At 43.2% G+C, this 21,769-nt stretch overlaps 1 protein-coding gene and 1 long non-coding RNA gene across 3 annotated transcripts in view; one reads left to right on the forward strand and one right to left on the reverse strand.

Moving 5' to 3' along the window:
* Positions 1 to 21,769, forward strand: part of Ston2 (stonin 2) — a 137,587-nt gene that overhangs the window by 30,163 nt on the left and 85,655 nt on the right. Inside the window, exons 1-3 of one of the 2 annotated variants that reach the window (XM_027418646.2) lie at positions 5,113 to 5,245; positions 7,262 to 7,535; positions 11,938 to 12,213. In XM_027418646.2, coding sequence (XP_027274447.1) covers positions 7,448 to 7,535; positions 11,938 to 12,213 — 364 coding nt within the window. In that variant the 5' untranslated portion in view covers positions 5,113 to 5,245; positions 7,262 to 7,447. Of the gene's footprint in view, positions 1 to 5,112; positions 5,246 to 7,261; positions 7,536 to 11,937; positions 12,214 to 21,769 lie in introns of those variants that run through there. The other variant, XM_027418645.2, reaches the window with a different exon arrangement.
* On the reverse strand, positions 1,354 to 4,997 carry LOC107978535. Its single transcript, XR_003485978.2, has 2 exons — positions 4,860 to 4,997; positions 1,354 to 3,919 (listed from the first exon to the last, which is right to left on the reverse strand). It is a non-coding gene; the product is annotated as an uncharacterized LOC107978535 (long non-coding RNA).

The raw sequence follows: 21,769 nt of genomic DNA on the forward strand, positions 1-21,769 counted from the left end.
TCTTGAGTTCCAAAACTAAGTTTGGCTAATGTAAGAAGGAAATGATGCACCAGGCTTTTTCTTATGGGCCACCAACCAGCTCCCAAATCATGACACAGACAATAATAACTAACAAGTTATGAGTTTTGAATGCTTGACCTTAGTTTAGCTTAGTTCTAACCAGCTTTTCTAACTTAAATTATCTGTTTCTCTTCTACATTTTGTCTCTGGGTGTTTTACCTTTCTTTATTCTAAATGTCTTTCTTTCCTTTTTTACTCTGTGGCTGGCCCCTGATGTCTCCCTCTCTCTCATTTTCTCTTCATCTCTTGAGCCTAGATTCCTTCTCTTATTTATTCTCTCTGCCTGCCAGCTCTGTCTATCCTTTCTCTGCCCAGCTATTAGCCATTCAGCTCTTTATTAGACCAATCAGGTGCCTTAGGCAGGCAAGGTGAAACAAATGCAGTACATCTTTACATAACTAAAGAAATGCATCATAAACAAAAGTAATACACCTTTACACAGTTAAAGTAATATTCTGTAGCATGAACAAATGTAACACAACTTTGAGTAGTTAAAATTATATGCCATAACAAAATGAGTCTATGAGAGGTATTGGAGAAGTTATTGGATTGATTGGCAGATAGCTGCCAAACTTGGCTTGGAATTCTTGGTTAAGAATCACAAGACCTGGGCTGGAGAGATGGCTCAGAGGTTAAGAGCACTGGCTGCTCTTCCAGAGGTCCTGAGTTCAACTCCCAGCAACCACATGGTGGCTCATAACCATCCATAACGAGATCTGGTGCCCTCTTCTGACCTGCAGGGATATATGCAGACAGAATACTGTATACATAATAAATAAATAAATAAATAAATAAATAAATAAATAAATCTTTTAAAAAGAAAAAGAAAAAAGAATCACAAGACCTAGGCAGCAGGGAACAAAGCCAGGTTAATGCTGTGGTTCTGATTAGGATGCCATATCTGGTACTGTCGTTACTGAATTCAGATGCTACTACCACTGGGCTTGTACCGAATTTCCATTGCTTGCAATGCTACTTGTGCATCATTCAGACTCTGTGTACCGTTTAGGACTCTCTCAAGAGCCCAGTGTCTTCTGTCAATCACTGGATCACCCAACAAAATGATGAAGGAGATTTTTGGATATTTGGTGGGAAAGCCAAAATAAACAAGCAATAATAACAGCACCACAAACATGCCCATTATAAAGACTTCCTATAGCAAAAGAGTCTACCTTCTCTTTCTTTGGGTCAAGGGGTTGCCAATTAGAGTAAATATTAGTTGAATTAAACCCAAATAAAGAATGAACTAAGTCTTTAAGATGAGTAGCCCATTAAATAACAATGTAAGGGAAATATAACCCAAGGGGAAGATTTGGGGTTTATTAAATAGATAAATGTATGAACAAATGGCCAAACGGAACAAAGTATGCATCAAAACAGTCCTTCGTAAAAAACAACCCCTTTTGTCTGGAAGAAGGGGCTCACATAGGGAGACAGTGGCAAAGGAGGTGAGGACAGACTCACGGCACTCCTGTCCTGAAGCTGCAGTGTTTCTTGAGCTCCTGGCAGGTACAAAATTCTGTAGTCACTGCTAAGCGCTTGCAGTAGGCAGGCTGTGCGACCCTTGCTCTCAGGCAGTCTTTGTGCATATCTCATTCTCTTTACTTTGTGAGTAGCATCTGAGGAATTTTTAAGGAGAACCACAGCATAGCCTCTTGCAGGGTTTTCAAGTCTAGCACAATAGGTTGTATGATAAGCCACAGGCTGAAAGCAGGGAGATAGTAAGAGACTAGAAACTAGTAGACGCTCGATAGCGGAGGCTGAGCCAGGCTTCAGCGGTGTAAGTGGAAAGAGCTGGTCCAATGCGCTCTTCAGACTCATTCACTGCACCCAGCGCCACTCCTGCCCTGTTCAGATAAGCAGAGTGTCAGTCATTGCAGGCCAGTCATTGCTGTGTTCCATTCCTAAGTGGCTTTGTCTTCCCCTTCAGCTCAGAGCACCCCTTCCGGTTGAAGGTACAGGTGAGTCCTTAGTAGTATCTGGACTCTTCCTCTCCTCCTGCAGTTCTGCAGGATAGCTCATCTGATCAAGTTAGAAAACAGAGGTGACTGCCTAGATCTCTGAAGTTGACTGCAAGCTGCGTGAAGACAGTGTTGGTCTCTTGTGTGTCCAAGTACTCTTAAGGTTTGGAACTTTGGATCCAGCACAATATGCCTGGTCAGCCCCTTGACTGTAGAGCATACCAGAAATGTTGTTGTAACTGCTAGCCCTCATCTTCAAGCTGCTGCTGAACACAGTGAGCCATGTTAATCACCCCTACACATGCTCTCGAGTCACTGTCTACTCCTAAGCCTTTAGCGGGGTTTAATTTCCCATGGAATCTTCCTTTAGCTTCTAAGGTCCCTCGGTCCTTCTCTTCTACATTTCCCCAGTACATACCCCATTCCCATCGACAGCCCAGAGCTAACCCTTATCACGCACTTACTATTAGTCTTCACTCACTCACATGGATCCCTCTGTCTCCACAAAAGCCTTACTGTCACCTTTTAGTGTGCCAGAGCCCAGGGGATCCTTCATACCCATGCCACCTGCATCAGGCCCTTGTATTTCCATCTCTCAGAGATCTCTCCATGGCTGACAGTCACACCGCCCCAGCACGTCCTTCAGCTGGTAGTTATTCCCAGACTTGTGTTTGTTGTTCTGTCTTGTCTCCCCCAGCTAAGTTATGTCTGCCTGAGGGTTGCTCTCTCAAAGGACACTTGGTACATTTCCAGGAGGACAGACCTAAACCATCTACCCATGACTTCTATCCTGTCCCCCAAGTGCACTCTCCAGCTCCACGGTTTTAAGACATAAATGATGCCGACAAAGTGGTGTCTCGTACAGTCGCAACCCAAAGGCTTCAGTGGAATTTCTGGTATCTCCAAGACACTCTTGCTGCTGACAGTGAGTCACCAGTCATCTGTGGTGGCTCCAAGGCTTCACTTTATGATCCACATTCTAAAAGTGGGGTGAGGTGGCTTTCTTTGTTTTTCTGAGGAACTAATTGCAGTCTGAACCTAGCCTCACAATTACTGGGTTCCTCTGTGGCTTTTGAGCAACTCACACAACGCTTCTCACGACAAGTATCTAGAAGGCATTTCACAGGGCATGCCGGCTGGGAGGTTCCCCGTAATAAGTGTACTGTCAGCCTTTCTCTGGACTGTCCAGTATTTACAGCAGGCTCTGGCCTGATCTGAGAGGAATAGAGTGAGGAAGAGCAGAGAGCTCCTTGGGGGCTCTTCTTTCATTTCTTCTTGCCGAGTAATGGTTTTGGTTTCTTATGTACAATGTGCTTCTGTCTGAAAAGAGGAAGCTTCAGAACTGGCCTTTTGGGCCCTGGAACCAAACACTTAGCTCTACTTAGCATCCGAGAGACCTGTTCTTATAATGAGTGAAAGGGAAAAAATAACAGGAGAGAGGATGCATAAATAGAAATGGGGCAGCTCTATAAATCTATACTCTACTCCAAACACTTCTCCAGAAGGAGCTGCACCACCTCAGATGAGACACTGCACAGCACTGGTGATGACATTGACTAACGTTTATGTAGGGTTTGGAATGGCACAGAGTAATCCTTCTGTAAAGTCTCCTGCTATTATCATTTCCACGGTTCTGTTTTGTTTCTTTCTAAGACACAGTCTCATATATGTCCAGGCTAGTCTCAAACTGTATGTAGCTACGGATAGCCTCGAACTTCTAATCCTCCCACCACCACCTTCTGAATGCTGGGATTGCAGGTGTTTATGCAGTGGTGGGATTGAGTCCAGGGTATCAGAGTGCTAGGCCAGCAGTTCACCAGATGCTCAATCCTTGTCATTCTTACAGAGGGCTTGTTATGCCCGCTACTACACGCTGGTGGTCCTCATTCCATTGAGTGCTGTGAATGATGAAGAGTTTGGTTAGCCTTGGTGTACAGGGGTAAACTGAGACTTAAGAGGTTGAATTATGAGTTCAAGTACTTGTGCTGCCTAATTTTATCTCAGCTTGACATAGGCTAGAGTCATCTGAGAGATGGGAACCCCAGTTGAGAACATGCCCCATAAGATTGGCATGTAGAGTACTTTTTAAGTTAGAGATTGGTGGGGAGGGCCCAGCCCATTGTGGGTGGCTCCACCTGGTCATCCTGGGTTCTATAAAAAGCAGGCTAAGCATGTAGTGGTGCATGTCTTTAATCTCAGGAGGCAGAGGCAGGCGGATCTCTGTGAGACCAGCCTGGTCTACAAGAGCTAGTTCCAGGACAGCCTCCAAAGCCACAAAGAAACCCTATCTCAAAAAACAAAAAACAAAACAAAACAAGCAGGCTAAGCAAGCCATGGAGAGCAAGCTAGTAAGCAGCACTCCTTCATGGTCTCTACATCAGTTCCTGCCTCCAGTCCCCTGTCCTGTTTGAGATCCTGTCATGGCTTCTGCCAGTGATGGACTTTTACCTGGAAGTGTAAGCTGAAATAAATCCTTTCCTCCCAAGTTACTTTGGTCATGGTGTTTCATCAAGCAATAGTAACTCTATCTAGGACAGCACTCAAATCTGCACTGGGCCATGAGATGGATCAGCAGGTGAAGGCACTTGCCACCAATCTGATGACCTATGTTCAATACCCGGAACTTACATGGTGAAAGGAGAGAACCAATTTCTGCAAGTTATCTATCCTCTGACCTCCACACAGTATGCACTCGTGCACATACACACACAAATAAAAGTGATTTAAGCACACACAAATAAATGTGACACACACACACACACACACACACACACACACACACACACACACACACACACACACACTTAGGAGCTACGCTATTAATCCTGAAGAGCCTACCTGTTCCTTAGGGCTTTTCGCTTCCTTCGCCTTTCCCTTCCTTCTCCCTGTCCATCCCTCCAGCCCCACTTATCCATGGATTTTGCTGGGCTCACCACTGTGGGATAAGCAGGATGTTTTCCCCATTGAGCTGTGATGCAGCATGTGTCAGCACATGCCTGGCATTGTGGCTTTCTTTCTGAGAGGCACTGTGGGGGTGTGGCTTTACACCCAGTTGCTGTTTCTGAGAAGACGAATCTGACTCTTCAGTTTTGCTGTCTTATCTTGGCTCACAGCCATGACCACACTTAGTGACACTGGCATTGATGTTGACGGGGCTAGAGAAAAGCTCACAGGCAGCCACTCGTGGGAACCAGTCCTTTGAGTTTGGGGCTGTGTTGCTTGAGGTAAGATCTGGTTTAGGACAGCAACATTCTCCAGGCTGCTTGTACATGTCCAGTCCTGTGGCTGGTAAGGATCTCGGGGGAGGGCCTTGGAGTAGAGACTTCTGGACATTCCATCCTCTGTGCGCATTGGGTGATCTGGCAGATCTCCATATGGGGAGTTGGTCAGGAAATGTCAATACAGTTCCATTGTAGTTGCTGTTTGTAAACTACTTTAGTTGCATGACAGTCTATATATACTCTGTAGTGCTTTTTTTGTGGCTGTGACTCAAAGGTTACAGTGTTTTGGCATTTAGAGGACCTGGGCTCAGGGATTGGATCTGTCACCCAGCAGCCTGCTTTTTCCAGTGTATCTGCTTGTTGTGGCTTCTATTTGATCTTTCTTTATATAGGATGCTACCATGGAAAACAAGAGTCAGTTTGCCCTGAAGCCATGGATTTTTCCCCACTTAAAAAAACCTAGACGAAGAAGTTCAGGAATGTTAGGGCCCATTTTAGTGTTGAATAAGTCACCTAATTTCTCTCTATTCAGATTTCAAAACAAAACAAAACAAAAATCTATAAAAGAACTATATTGCCATCTGGCCTAGTCATCTAAAATGGATGGTGATGGCTGTGAACTCCGTCGGCAGAGTGCTTGCAGTGCAGGAAATTCTGAGTTTGACCCCTCAGTAGCACTTAAACCATGTGTGCTGCTGTACACATGCAGTCTCAGCATTCAGGAGGTGGAGGCAGGAGGATGGTCTCGGATAGATGAGACTGTCTCAAAACAAATAAGCAACAACAGACCAGTGCACTGACTACTTAAGTGAAGGGTGGCATAGAAATAGGATTCTTAGAATTATAAATTTTATAGAAGCAATTGCTGTAAGCACTATAAAACAAATCTTTTTTCTCACCAAACAAGGCAAAACTATCAGATGTTTTCTATTCTGATTTTTCTCTCAGTATAAATTGTTCGCTATAGATAAAATATTTAGAGCAAAGTTTAGCTTCTGTTGCTCTTGTGGAGCCTGGGTTACATCACTCTAGAAACCATGGGAATGGTGTATTTGCTTAGCAAGAACAATGGTGCTCAAGACAGATAGTAGCTCATTTGTGAAAGCACATAAATTGCCCATTAATTCTCATTTTATTCATTCATCACAAGGTCAAGAGCTAGGTTCAAGCTGTAAAAAGACATTAATAACATGAAAATTGTAAGCCAATTAAATAATCTCTAACATCCACAGAGCATAATTGCGGTACAAGTAAAGATTTGACATTTATACACTAACTCAAATTGGCCAAGATTGAAGATGTATTTAATTCGCTTTTTTTTTAATCAGTAAAGCAAATATTCCTAGCCTCTTACTTCAAATGAACAAAAGATAACTCCATTATTGTTTTTGCTTTGTTTTGTTTTGTTTTGTTTTTCCCTGATTGGCTAATCGTGCTTGGAGATGCCATCTGAATACAGCTGGGTGTCTGCCAGAGATTCAGATCAGACTCTCAGAAAGTTATCTACATGAGGCAAGCAAGTGCTTTGGTTTCATGGGAAGGAGCATGCTTTCCTTTCGACGTCTGGGTGGAAACAGTGAAAGCATTCTGAAAAAGTCTAATGCTTCACAAGAACCAGTAGCCTTGCATTCCAGATAACAGTGTTTCCAAAATAGTATAATTGGGGAAACTAGGCAATCTCGTCTAAAAATGCTAAAATTTGAGTGGTTAGTTAGTGGTCTGATCTAAATCCTTAACCAGGGATCTTGGTGTTAATAGAGTGTTTAGTAAGAAAACAAAAAACAAAACAATAACAACAACAAAAAACAAGTGAGGCGGCCAGCAGTGGGATATTAATAAACTGCTCCTGCTTATTGCATACATGACTGGTGGTCCTTTATGGGACTTCTCGTGGCCCCTAACAGCTATGAGGTGAGAGAATCGAAACCTCATCGTGATGTTCAAAGCTAGACTTTTGCGAATTCCATGTCCGTGTGATGAAATGTTTACCACTTTCAATTCCCTTTCTTATTTAAACAGATCTCTGCCTGGCAGATAACCAAAGGCAAGGAGGACCAGTCTGGTCTCTGTTCTCAGTGCTGCGGTTCACAAGACCTCAGTGACAGACTCCAGGCTCACACTCTCGGTGCTGCCCTGCTCGCCCCAGACATCTTTCTGGGGTCTCCTTGAGGTCAGCAGTGTGAAGATGATCAGCATCCTCTTAGCATGACGACCTTGGACCATGTCATCGCTACCCACCAGTCAGAGTGGGTCTCCTTCAGTGAAGAGCCACTGTTCCCGGCCCCTTCAGAGGGTAAGGACAAAATGTCTTAAAGTGACAAGACTTGTGTGTGGTTCTTTCTGTCATTCACCCGTAGGATTCTAATAAAGGAAAAGGCCATTTGGTCCTTACCAGAGATCTGCATGGATCCTTTCAGTAGCCAGAGGTGGTGTCTTCTTAGTATGAGGCAACACCCAAACCCTGGGAGCGTCAAAGGCACAGGCTTGTTCCTTCCAAGGTACAGAACTTCTATTTGCATATTGCTTTACTGTTGGCCATTTTGGTGGTGACTCCCACCAGCTCTTTGGATTTTCTCAACTAAAAAATAAAAATCAAATAATTTATTTTGTGTACATTGGTGTTTTGTCGGCATGTATGTTTGTGTAAGGGTGTCAGAACCCCTGGAATTGGAGTTACAGACCATTGTGGGCTGCCATGTGGATGCTGGGAGTTGAACCCAGGTCCTATTGGAAGAACAACCAGTGCTCCTAAGAACTGAGCCAACTCTCCAACTCAGATTTTCTCAATTTTTAAAGTGTAATTGCTCAAAGTGACAGACAGGTTCTGAGCGAGATTGCAAAAACTCTAACCTTGTCATCATCACAGATGAGTGGTATGCTCTTGTGGTATGCTTTGTGTGTGGGGTGAGATGGCAGGTGTTTAGCATATGCGCATGCTATACCCATCTGTTTGGAGGCTAGAGCAGGACATCAGGTGTCATCATTCTCTGCCTTACTGTCTTGAGACGGGATCTACTCACAAAACAGAAACCTGTGTTTTAGCTAGGCTGGCTGACCAGAATCTGCTTGTCTCTACCCAACGCTGCCAGGCCTGGCTTATACGTGGGTACTGAGGACTTGAACTTAGATCCTCATGATTGCAGAGCAAGCACCCTTACCCATATCTTCTGAAACTTTTTGGTTTTGTGGGGTTTTTTGTTGTTGTTTTGTTTTGTTTTATTTAGTGTTTTTTTGAGAGGAGATTTCTCTGTGTAGCCCCTGACTGTCCTAGAACTCATCTGTGGACCAGGCTGACCTCACACTCGGAGATTCACCTGCTTTTGCCCCTCCCCCCAGTGCTGGGACTGATAGTATGTGCCACCACACAAGGCTAGTTCTGTGTTTTCTTTTCTTTCCTTTTTTTTTTTTTTAAAAGATTTTATTTATTATGTATACAACATTCTGCTTCCATGTATATCTGCACACCAGAAGAGGGCACCAGATCTCATAATGGATGGTTGTGAGCTACCATGTGGTTGCTGGGAATTGAACTCAGGACCTCTGGAAGAGCAGCCAGTGCTCTTAACCTCTGAGCCATCTCTCCATCCCCTCTGTGTTTTATTTTTAAGACAGGTTTTTACACTATAATCTTGGCTGTCCTGGAACTCACTATGTAGACTAGGCCAGCCATGAATCCACAGCAATCCTCCTACCTCCGTCTCTTGAGTACTGCAATTACAGTCAAGTACACCATGCCTAGCCTCCAGAATGATTTGTTTAACTACTCCCTGCATCACTGCATTGTTTATACAAGAGGAATGATCACAGGGCCCTGCCTCAGGAGCTTTTGTAAGCATTTAGTCAGCAGATGTAAAATGCCTACGGGAGTGCCTGGTCCACAAAAAAGAGCTCAGCATTGTCATCCTGGATCATGGTAGAAGTGACCTTACTGTCCTTTAGGAGATTAGTGCTCAGGGATGAAGGTCAAGGTAGACCCAGAGATATCTGCAGCACCAGGCCAGTTGGTTCTGTTATACTTCCCCTACACCTCCTGACCTCATCCCACCCTCCTGGCACAGATGGAAAGTGGCAGTCAACAGGCATACCACCTAGTGTGGTATCCCTGTGGATAGTGAAGCCTTAAAATGTGGCAAATCTGAATTGAAATATGCTGTAAGTGTCATGTATGAAGATGTGTATTCTCTGAACTTCAAAGACCTAGTCAAAATCCCGTATCTTGGGGGCTGGGAAGATGACTTACTCAGTAAAAGCACTCACTATACAAGCATGGGGGCCTAATTTCAAATGGCCAGGACCCATGTGACACCAACAAAGCAGCATGCACCTCTAACCCCAGTCCTGTGGAGGGCATTAAATATGACTGCTAGGACTGGGTGGCCACTTGCCTAATTCCAGATCCAGTGGGAGACCTGTCTCAAGGGAATAAGGCAAAGTATGATAGAAAAGGATGCTAAGAGATCTCTTCTGGCCTTCACAGATGCATGGGCACATGTGTGAACCTGCTCCCATACCTGTACATTCATCACAAACACAGCTCAAACACTGACACACACACACACACACACACACACACACACACACACACACACACACACACACACACGTATCTCATTAGCCGTTTTTGCTTGTTTTGGTCTTTTTGGCTTATCAAGACAGAGTATCTCTGTGTATCAGCTCTGGCTGTCTTAGAACCCACTCTGTAGACCAGGCTGGCCTCAAATTCATCTAGATCTGCCTGCCTTTGCCTCCCAAGTGCTGGGATTAAAGGCGTGCTCCAACACCACCCGGCTCTTTTTACCTTTTAAATGTGGAAACTAGAAAACTTAAGTTTACACGCGTGTTACCTTTTATTTACCTTAGTGCTGAAGGCTTTGATTGTATCCAAGTCACGATGATTATCTTATGATAGGAAAAAGGGTTTTCATATTATTTCTTTGAGTTTGAGAATGTTTCCTAAATGGGGCAGTGACATAGAACTGTAGGTAAACGCTCGTGTTACCAAGTTTCATAAGCTGTTCAAAGAGTCTCGTATAGTAAAATGGACATTGTTTGCTAAGTAGCTGATGAATTTTAGCACATGTGTAGACTTGTGCCACCATAATCAGTGTATATGCTTTATTGTAAAAAAACAAGTTTTCTTTCTCTGTCATCATGGACACAAAGTCCCACCCTTAGCCAAGAAGTCATTTGCAACTGCTACCTGCTGGGAAAGGGACAATCGGTTTTCCCAATGGAGTGTCCCTAGGCATGATTGATAATCACGCTCCATGTCCAGATGTTAGTTGTCCAATATTAAGCAGACTGCATGTGTGTGTGCTGTTTGTTTTGTTTTGTTTGTCTTGATGGGTTCCTTTTTTTTTATTTTTAGCTTGCTTGTTTTTGTTTTTTTCCATTTTTTGTTTTGTTTTGAGGGAAAAAAGAGGAAGAACATGAAGCTGGGTGGGTAGGGACCTTGGGGGGGGGATCTAGAAAGAGTATAGGAAGGGAAACAAATATCATCAAAATATATTCTCTGGAAAAAAATTCATAAAAGGTTTTTAAGAAACAAGTTTGAAAGGCATTAAATGTTTCAAGGACCGGCTGAAGAGATGGCTCAGTGGTTAAGAGCACTGACTGCTCTTCCAAAGGCCCAATTCCCAGCACCCACATGGCAGCTCACAACTGTCTATAACCCCAAGATCTGACACCCTCACAAAGATAAATAAAAATAAAATAAAATAAATTTTTAAAAATGCTTCAAGAACAACATAAAGAAAAGGAGCCCCCGTGTCACAGTTGCTGGTGACTCATGTGGGGTTTGCACAAGTTGCCTACAGAGTAGTTTGTCCAGAACGGATTTTGAAATTTGAATTCAAATTTGAATTTCTTTAGTGTAGAAGGAAGCTCTGCTATTCATCCATAGACTCCACCATCCCCTACTGGTTCTCATTTGTCCCCAATCAACTCAGGAGCGTTTCTTGCTTGACCTTTATGGCCATTTGAAATTGTGGCTCTCAAGCTGGGCTTAAAAATAATGAGCAAGGACTGGAGAGATGGCTTAGCAGATAAAGTTCCAGCTGTTCAAGCATTAGGACCTGAATTCAACCTCCAGGACCCATATAAAATATCCAGCTGTGTATGAGTGCAGCCCTAGCATTGGGAGTGGAGAGGTGGAGACAGGTAGAGGTTTGGGCTCAGGAACCTGCCAGTCTAGCAGAATAGGTGAGCTCCAGGTTCAGGGAAGGGCCCTGTCTCAGAAGTACGGTGGAGAGCAATTGAGAAAAACATCCTGGTATTGACCTCCAGCCTCCACAGGCACACACACACACTATGCACTGGGCAGTGTACCCCCTCACATGTATACATCAAATACATCACTCCCAAAAGCAGAGAACAATCAAGGAAGGTGCCTAACATCAACCTCTGACCTACACACACACACACACACACACACACACACACACCATATACACTCATACACACATAATAAATACAATAATGGGGAAATGTTTTTTTCTCAGTTGTTGGGATAGTGACTGGGAACAAATGAGATTACAGGCTTTAAAAGTTATTTGGAACACAGCCCTTTAACACGGAGATGGATTGGCATGGCCATTTCATCTTCCCTTGAGTGTTGCATGATCCCATGCCCTTGGTGAGACATCTCTGATGAGCATCCTTCCTGGCCTGACGGTAGTGTTTGGTACCCTCCTCAGGAGTCACTGAAGAACACTTCCCAGGATCGTCATCTTCCTCAGACCCATCTGAGAGCTCTTCTGGGGAGAACCCTGCCGTGGATGGAGGCTGCCAGGACCTTTCCCACTCTGAGCAGGATGACTCCTCTGAAAAGATGGGGCTCATCTCCGAAGCCACCACCCCTCCCGGGAGCCCGATGCAGGCCACACCTGACTTGGCCTCAGCCATCAGCAACTGGGTCCAGTTTGAAGATGACACGCCCTGGAGCAACACCTCACCACCTCACAAGGAAACCGGTGAGCTGGGTAGGAAGTTAAGCAGGGTTCTGGTTTAGTACAGGCTCTCAAAGGGCTTTCCCATGAGAGGGCTGTAAGATGTCTAGGGTTCCAAATTTTTGAGCTCCAGATCCTGGAAACATATAGGAGAGAGCAGAGATCCCATCTCTTTTTTAGTTTTTGACAAGGTTTTGGTTGGAATATGCACACAAAAGGGTGTATGTGTTCTGGGTCTTTTTTTCTTTTTTGGTTTTTCGAGACACCGTTTCTCTGTGTAGCCCTGGCTATCCTAGAACTTGCCCTGTAGACTAAGCTGGCCTCGAACTCACAGAGATCTGACTGCCTCTGCCTTCCTAGAGCTGGAATTAAAGGCATGCACCACCAACGCCTGGCCATTTACTTTCTTTTTTGTTTTGTTTTGAAGACAGGGTTTCTCTGTATAACATGACTGTCTGGGACCTCACTCTGTAGACCAGGCTGGCCGAAATACACCTGCCTTTGCCTCCTGAGTGCTGGGATTAAAGGAGTGCGCCACCACTGCCCAGCCATTTTAAAATTTTTAACTCTCATCCCCGGTTACTGATTTGTCTGCACAAATACCAATATTTTTATCTATCAGGAATTGGAATTACATTTACTCTGGCTCCAGCTTTGCTAACATGCCATCAACACTATTATGGATCCTAACCCCATGGAATTGGAAGCAAAAATGAGCTTTCTTCCCTGAGTTGTCCTTGATCATAGGTTGTTTTTTTGTTTGTTTGTTTTTGTTTTTTTTCTCGGCAACAGAAAACTAAATAATGAAGACCCAATCTTTAAAAAGAGATTCCTTTTTTCTAACATGCTTCCCTACCATTAAAAATAATTTCAAGAAAATATAACAGGGTCTGGATAAATGGCTCAGGGGTTAAGAGTTCTTGCCACTCTTTAATCCCATCACCTGTATTGGCAGCTCACATCTGTAACCTCAGTTCCAGGGGATCTGATGTCTTTTCTGGCTTCCTTGGGCACTGCATGTGTGTGGTAAACAGACATAAATGAAAGCAAAACGCCTATACATGTAAAATGAAATTAAGTTGAATTTTAAAAGAAAATATAAAAATATTCTGTCATATAGCAGGTATTTTCATTTTGAAAGAAGACCCCAAACATTTGGTGTAATTTTTCATTTTTAATTATCAGGCTTTCAGTGGTTTGTTGGTTATTGAGCTGTGATGTAACAGATCCAGACTGATTCAGTCTGGCTAGGGAGTGACTCTCACTGCACATCTGACACTGGACTCTTCAGCTCCACATAGAGGAAAATTATGGAACACAGGTGCTGTGGTTTGAATGTTTTGTCTCTCCAGGATTCATGTTGAAATCTAATCACCAATGTGTTGGTATTATGGGGTCTTTGGGAGGTGACTAGGTCATCTTGAGGGTGGAACCTTTGTGGAGAGATTCAGTGCCATTATAAGAGACTTGAGGGAACATGCCCCTCCCCCATGACAATGTTTGTCTTTCTGCTATTTGAGAACACCAGCTGCTGTCTGTAAAGAACAGACCATCACCCAGTCCTAATCTGGTGTCTTCATCCTGGCCTTCCAAACCTCCTGACCTGGGAAGATTAAATTTATATTGTTTATAAATTACCCACTCCATGGTATCATATTATGGCAACATAAACAGAAAAGCCAATCCCACAAATCAGTACAAAAGTGTGGTTATTGTTATTACTATTTATTTATGTACAAAGGGTTTCATATTGCCCAGGCTAGCCTTTGACTCTCTATGTAGTACAGTTAGCTAGCCTTGAACTTCTGATCATCCCACCTCCACCTCCAAAATAGCGAGACTGTAACTATGAACCACAAGCCTGGCTGTTCTTTAATCCCATCCATTCCCATGTCTGAAAAATTTTCTAGCCCTATGGAGATGGAACTATGCCTCAAGAGGAGCCTAGAAAGAACTAGACTGAGCTATGTACAGGGGTATCTGGTCTCCTGAGGCTCTACAAAGCATGAGACTGGTTTAAGGAGGGAGAGTTAAGAAATCCAAGAGGCAGATTCTAAACCTGCCAGTGTGCCGCTTTTGAGAGAACACGCTAAATAAAAGGCTACAGGATGCATTCTTATCAACTAAACCATCCTCTTCCTCTTGGGCCTGCTCCCCCTGGGCTTCCTCCCTTGGACTATATTTAACAAGAAGGATGGCTGGGAGAGTTCATGACAGATGAAAAGAAAAATTGGCCGTCAGTCCACTCGGTGTGGCCAACATAGGCATTCCACAGGTCAGACAGTTGTTCACTCTGGATGTTAGTGGATAGCTCAGATTTTAACTTAAATGGGAAATTTGTGGCTCCTGTGTCATGTTAACAAGACCATGCATGTATCTATAGGCATCACACAGAAACAGCCCATATTTGTACAGCAAATTCCTTCATCATGCTGGAGGCACTTGACACTGCTTGCACTCACGGCAGCCTGCTCTATTCTTTTGGTGATGCTGAATTTTATGATCTTGTAGGCTGAATAATGGCACCCAAGGGCAGCAGGCTCTACTCCCTTGAACCTGTAAATGCTATTTTATTTGGAGAAGAGACCCTTGCAGTGTAACTCACGTAAGATTTCAAGAGGGGGAGAGCAAGGGCCCTACATACATTCACATGCATCCTTAGGATAGGAAGACTTTGCCCACACTGAAAAGACTGAGTGGAGAAGATGGAGCAGGGGACTTGAAGATGCTGGCCTTAAAGACGATACCCACCAGAAGCCAGAATGGGCAAGAAAGAGAGTCAAGCCTTTGGAAGGATAGTGAGTGGCTCTGCTGACATGGTCACTGAAACATAGGGTTTCTGATTTCTGACCTCTGGCCTCTATAACCATGTGAAAATAAACTACCATTTTTTGAGCTGCTAATTTTGTGGTAGTCTGTTAGAGCAACCACAGGAAACTGATCCACAAAGCTTCACATTCCTAAAGTATAAGCATCTGCATACAGCTGAGGATGAGTCAGAATGGGCCAGGGAGACTGAGTAATAGCACAAGCCACTTGTCAAGGTTGTGTGTGCTTTTACAACTCTCCATCACTTATCCACTTGAGCACTTCTTCTCTGCAGCTCTGCAAGGCGTGGGCATCCAAAGACATAATGTAGCGCTCAGAATTTAACAGGAACCCATTCAGCTGTTTCCTGGGTCTTCTAGTAGGACCCCAGAGCCAGTTTGGGCCCCTGTGAGTTCTCCTGTCCATTTCCTGTTGAGAAGAAACCACATGTGTTTCCATGCATGTCTTTCAACTACATCATGTCTTTCTGTTGTCATCATTGTTAGTGTTTTACATTTCATGATAGCTGAGAACTTGGATTTGTCTCTGAGGAAGTAAAGGAATAAGTGGATGTGGGGAGAAGTTTGTGGTTTTTTGGTTTTTGTTGTTGTTGCTCAAGAGCTTCATCTTCAATAGCCAGGCCACACTTATTATCTCTTGCAAAGGATTAAACTAAAATTGAATTTTGAATTTGAATTCAAATTCAAATTCAAATTGCTTTGAAGCAGTCGCCCTTGTCAGTTATCAGTTACTTCTGGGACTTCTTGGAAGTTCTTACTCAGTTTGCACTGGACCAATGGTGAACTACTTAGAGAGTTCACAGGTAGATTGTCTGCTTACAGAAAATCAGTGTCTATCTATCTTATGCTTCTGAGGGTCATCTGACAATATAAAAATGTTTTCTTCATCATCTATTTCTCACTTATCTACTTACAATTACTTATTAAGTCTTATTATTCAGATTCTAAATGTCTTAATTCAATTGTAGATTCTAAGAAAAATTTTTACAAATTTTATTCATCATTAGTGGGAATAGTAGCAGTGGTGTGTGTGTGTGTGTGTGTGTGTGTGTGTGTGTGTGTGTGTGTGTGTGTTCCCATGCAAGTACCATAGCCCATGTGTAGAGGTTAAGGAACATCTTTCAGGAGTGTAGAGTGCATTCTGTTCTACTGTGGACTATGGGTATTGAACTCTAGTTATGAGGCTTGCATGGCAACTGCCTTTACCTACTGAGCCATCTCACTGCCCCCAAAACAAACTTTTTGCAGACTAAGTAATATATAAATGAAGTGGAGGTGCTATTGGCTCAGTGATCAAAAGCACTGGCTGCTCTTCCAGAGGACCCAGGTTCAATTCTAAGTACCCACAGGATTGCTCACAGCTGTTTGTAACTCCAGTTCCAGGGGCATCCAATGCCCTCTTCTGACCTCCATGGACACTGCGTGCAAGTGATGTATAGATAGATATAGATAGATATACATGCAGGCAAAACACATACAGGAATTGGGCAAGGGCGATGTTTGGTATATATATTAAACGTGGAAATAAATTGGGATTTCTGGTGACATGTGAAATATATCTCATCATACAGGTGATGAAGTTCAGCCATAGAGAAGGACCTGGGAAAGTAATTTTGATTGTTTTGTTTTAACCTTCTTTCCAGTCAGATCCGGAATGTGCAGTTAATTTATTCTCCATGTCCTATTTGATGGCATTAAATCCCTTACTATAGAGTAAGATGCCTTCGAGCTAAGAGAAAAATGTTTGTATTAGTGCCTGTGCCACATCACCTCCCCATGGTCACTGAATAATGTGGTCTTGGCCTAAGAGAACGAGGTGGGAGGACGAGGAAAAGAAGTCACCTGATAGTCATTCCTAGCAGTCGTTTCTACAAGACAAATGAAGCCTCTTCTAGCCAGCTGCGCAGTATCTGGACCCTGGCTTGCCGAGAGAAGCTGGGAAAGCAAGGGAAGCAGACACACCATGGAGAAATGCTATCTGGGAGACTCCTTTCCTTTCCTCCATGCTTTGAAGTCTTTCTGGCAGAGGAGAGGCAAAAACAAAAGAAGATCTCCACCTAAAAGCAAAGCCAAGAGGCGTTGGACTCCAGCCTGGAAAGGGAATGTACTGATTGCCCTAATTAAAATGCAAGGAGGCTGTAGGCACAGTGGAGTTATGGACAAAGAGACTGCCCTTAAATGGCAGATCTTTTATTTTTTATGACATTGAAATGGCCAGAGCCTTGCCCTGGGGAGTTTAGAGAAGCCAGGGAATTGTTAGCTCACCTCGATGTCCTGGTCACTTATTTTATTGTGTGCTGAAGCCTCCCAAGGGTGACTGGAGAGCTAGGAGAAGCACCTGATATGGAAATAGTTCCAGAAATGCTTAAATCCATCAAATGGCACGACCTTGTCTTGGCGTTTTAACTAGGGCAGGAGTTGAAGTTAATGAAATCCCATTGTGGCTGGTCTAGGAAAAAGAGACACATTATTTCCTCTAGAAAAACATGATGGAGCTTGCCTAGAATGAGCATGGCCCTAGGCTCCATCCCCAACACCACAATAAACATATACAAATGAAAACAGCCCTTTTATTACCGTGCTTAGAAGAAAGAAAGAGAGCTGGCATTCAACTCTTTGGATGTGAGATCTAAGGATACTAGAAGGAAGAGGGACCAATAAGATATTCCCCTTGACTTTACCCCATGAAAACCCCAGAACTCTGATGGAAGCCAGATATAGGATACATCTATGACTTAATGAGACCGTTGGACCATTTTAGTAAATGTTGGTTGTCGGAACTTTAGATGTCACAGAATGCTATTTACATCTCAGTTTGTGTATATGCTGTGCTACAGCTTTATATGGGGCTGGTGAGATGGCTCAGCAGTTAAGAGCATTGGCTTTTCTTCCAGAGAACCCAGGTTCAATTCCCAGCAACCATATGGCAGCTCACAACCATCTGTAGCTCCAGTTCCAGAATGTCTAACTTCCACTTCTGACATAGGCACTTGGCATACTTGTGGAGTACTATATACATACAGACATATACACATGAAGTCAAATAAAGTACAATTTTAAGAGTTTAGCAGGAAATGTGTTTGCTGAGCCCTAAGCTTGCTGCTCAGACACTCTGGTAAGTTATGAGTAGAACCAAGGAATACAACAAATAAGCAAAGAAACTTCTAAAAATTCCTTTCAAAATAAAATCAAGTCTTCCCATTGTTTCTTTAAAGAGAAAGATTTTGAGGATAAAGCAAAACCCAGCTGTCATTTTGTTCATGTTGAGTCCATTAGCTCGGTGTTCCCAACTTTTTTGTAGCTGCAAGTCTGACTGACTTACAGGCTTTGTTTGGCTTTAAAATTCCATGCAAAGAGTATAGCAGTCAACTTAACCGACACCCTGCAATCTTCATAAAGACTCTTTCCAAACCAAAATCAATTTCACCCATGTGCAAAGTGCATGCATGTGCTGACTGTGTTTAAAAGAACAAAGTTCACCCTTGAAATTTTAGAAAAAGGATGTGAAGGCACTGTTATCAGCAGAGAGTTCCGGTTCCCTCATCATCCTGTATGCTGACCTTCCTCCGAGACCATGACAATTCTTTTGCTGGAACCGGGGCTGAATTGAACCCATTATGCAGATACTGCAGGATATGCATAATTAAAAACATTTCTCAAAACCCATTCACTTCCGGAACATTTGTCCCACAGCTCAAGCAGAACACTAATATCCCTTTATCCTTCATCCATCCTCCCTAGAAGCTTGGGCTGAGTCCTTCCCATTGTGTCTGGGGAAGCTAATTATTTGGGGCCAGAGAAAGAGCCATTTGTTTGGGGGGGGGGGAGGACCAGAAATGATGTCAGCCATGTAAGAAAGAAGCAAGACAGATTTCATCTTGAAGACTAGCCCAGTGGTTCATTCTGGCTACTGGGGTGGGCGGTGGGCGGGGGTGACTGTGTAGACATGCATATGCATTTCCCCCCTCAAAGGAGGCAGTCTTACTTTCTTAGTACCTTGAATTGTTCTTTGCTTCTAGATGTAATTGATGCCCTTTCCAGAGGACATACCCAGGAATAAATTTCAGCAGAGTGGGGTTTGCCCCCCTCACCACTGAGCCACCCTTGCTGTTGGCAGATACATTCCCTGCTGCTAACACCACTTCCCCTCCCTAGAGGCTCTTCCTCCAGTTCTTGACTCAAAATTCTACATATGTGTGACCTCCTTAGGGAGGCTGAGAGCACTCCACACCCCACCCTCCGGCTAGCTTTTCCCTGGACATTTACCAGATGAATTGTAGTCCTTTACTTTCTTTTTATGTACTTTCTTGATGAAGTAAAGTTACAGTTATTAAGAAACAGGGCTTTTGCTTTGTTTTGTGACAGGTCTTGTAGTCCTGCCTCTACTTCCCCAGTGCTAGAAGTACAGGTGTGTGCTTGATTCATGTGGCCCTGGGGATTGAACCTGGAGCTTTGTACATGTTAGGCAAGTGTCCTACCAAAAGCGATATACCCCCAGCCTAATAAATAGCTTTGATATAGCTTTAAGCAAAGATACTAAAGAGAGTGGTACTGAGATGGGCGATGATGGCTCATGCCTTTAATCCCAGCTGTCAAGAGGCAGAGGCAAGGTGGATTCCAGGCTGGTCTATAGAGCTAGTTCCAGGAGAGTCAAGGCTGAAAGGTTCAGGCTTTAATGCTGATGGGCTCTACCTCTTTAAGAGACAGACCCCACCCCCTGACAACAGTCAGGGCACGCACAGGGACGTGATAGCACCACATCACCCACCACGCATTTACAGCCTGTGTGAGGACTCTGGGCATGCATGGAACCTCAGTGCACATGAGCAGTCTTCCCTTTAAAAGTTCCAACTTCCCTGCTTCGCGCTCTCTCTCTCTGCTTCTTCTTCGCTCTCTACTCTTCTCCTCTCTCTGTCTGCTTCTGCTTCTCTTCTCTCTCTCTCTATTGCCATTTACCCTGTTCCTCTTCTCTCTTAGACTCCCTACTCTGCCGGGCCTATAATAAACTAGTTAATATGTCTAATATGTCTCTTAGTATTATGTCTCATCCACCTCTCTTTTCTTCTTTATTTCTCGCTACACAAAGAAACCCTGTCTTGTTGGGGGAGCGGTGCTTTGGAAAAGGGCAGTATATACCCCAAGACATGGCAAGCACCCAAAAGAACAAAAAACTTCATCTTTATCCTAGAATGTGATATGTGAACTAGGTGCTAACTTAGTATCTATCTGAGTAGTGAATGAAGACAGGAGAGGTGTGTATGAAACCTACTGTGGACCACCTGAATGACCCCAGTGATGGAGCCAATGGGTGTGCCCTTAGGCAGACCTCAGAGATGGCTTCCTTGGTGAAGTCAGTTATCATTGTCATCATTGTTATCACTATTGTCATCGCCATCATCATCATAGTTGTCATTTGTTATCTTCCTCCCCCTTCCTCCTTATCTCCTATTATTCTTCCTTCTCTTTTTTTTTTTCTTTTTTTTGCTTCTTCAACAAAATAGGCAAGGAAATTATGCCAACCTATTGTCATCGTGCCCTGATTAACTATTATAATTGGTCCATAATTTTCATCATCATATACTCAATATATATGTATGCATATGTATCCATATATATATATATATGCATATATATACCCACACAATACTCTATACACATAGATATATATGTGTCTGTATACATATATAGTAACACATGTACACACATACTTAACATGCACATAACAATATAACATGATTACATATATATATATGTATATATATGTATATATATATATATATATATATTCACAGATATACACGAACATATATTTTCCTGGAGCCTGCCTTTAAAAGGGAGTATACTTAAAATTAGCCTCTGATATGTCTATTTATTGTACTGAAAGATACTGTCATGCCATGGGAAAAGGGAAAGGATTTTAAAGATGAATTTTCCTGTATCTCTAAACATTTAAATTCCAATATTCTCTTCCACAGAATATGCTAGCTCTTACAGCAGAATTTGTGGCCTTTCTTACCATCTGTGGAATGCAAAACATAACAAACTACCCGAACGTGTACCAATTAACTGGTGCATTCACGCAAAAAAATCTTTGGATGTTGGGAATACTGTCATGAGACAGCTGGACACAGCTGACCCTGCTCTCCCTCAGTTGTAGTTACCCAACAGTTGGGTAATCTGTTACTAATGGGGCATTCTAGCAATGAACAAGAGCTCCCCTGAACCAGGGCTGGGGACATTTGCTTCATAGTGCCACTCTGAAGTAGCAGGAAAGTCACAAATGACGAATGCATTCATATCTACTTTGTATCCAGCATTGAAAAGAATTACCTGTAGCCCTCGTAATTAGATGTAAGGAATAAAGAAAGGACACGGTATCAAAACATATGCAAATATTTAACCTTTTAATCCACCCAGCACCCCAAAGGAGGAAAAGTGTATCAAGTGTATTAAGTGTATCAGCTGACAACTTATAAATGTATTAATATTTAACCAGCGTTGCTTTTCCTCTGTAAGGCATTATTCAAGGTACAGCTGGTGTTCCTGCCCCAAGAAGCACACATTCTGCTAAGGAGCCACACCAAAACCAGGACAGAGGCGTAGCTAGAAAGTGTGTCAAGTCATGTTGGAAAGAGGGGAACTGAGGCAAAAGAAGGGCATGTGCTAGAGAGGCTGGGCGGTTTTATAAGGCCAACCAGTTACTTTTTGAGTAGAAAATATGAGGAAAGTGAAGGATTGAGCACTAGGAAACA

The sequence above is a fragment of the Cricetulus griseus genome, chromosome 5 (assembly GCF_003668045.3).
Source record: "Cricetulus griseus strain 17A/GY chromosome 5, alternate assembly CriGri-PICRH-1.0, whole genome shotgun sequence".
NCBI lineage: Eukaryota > Metazoa > Chordata > Mammalia > Rodentia > Cricetidae > Cricetulus > Cricetulus griseus.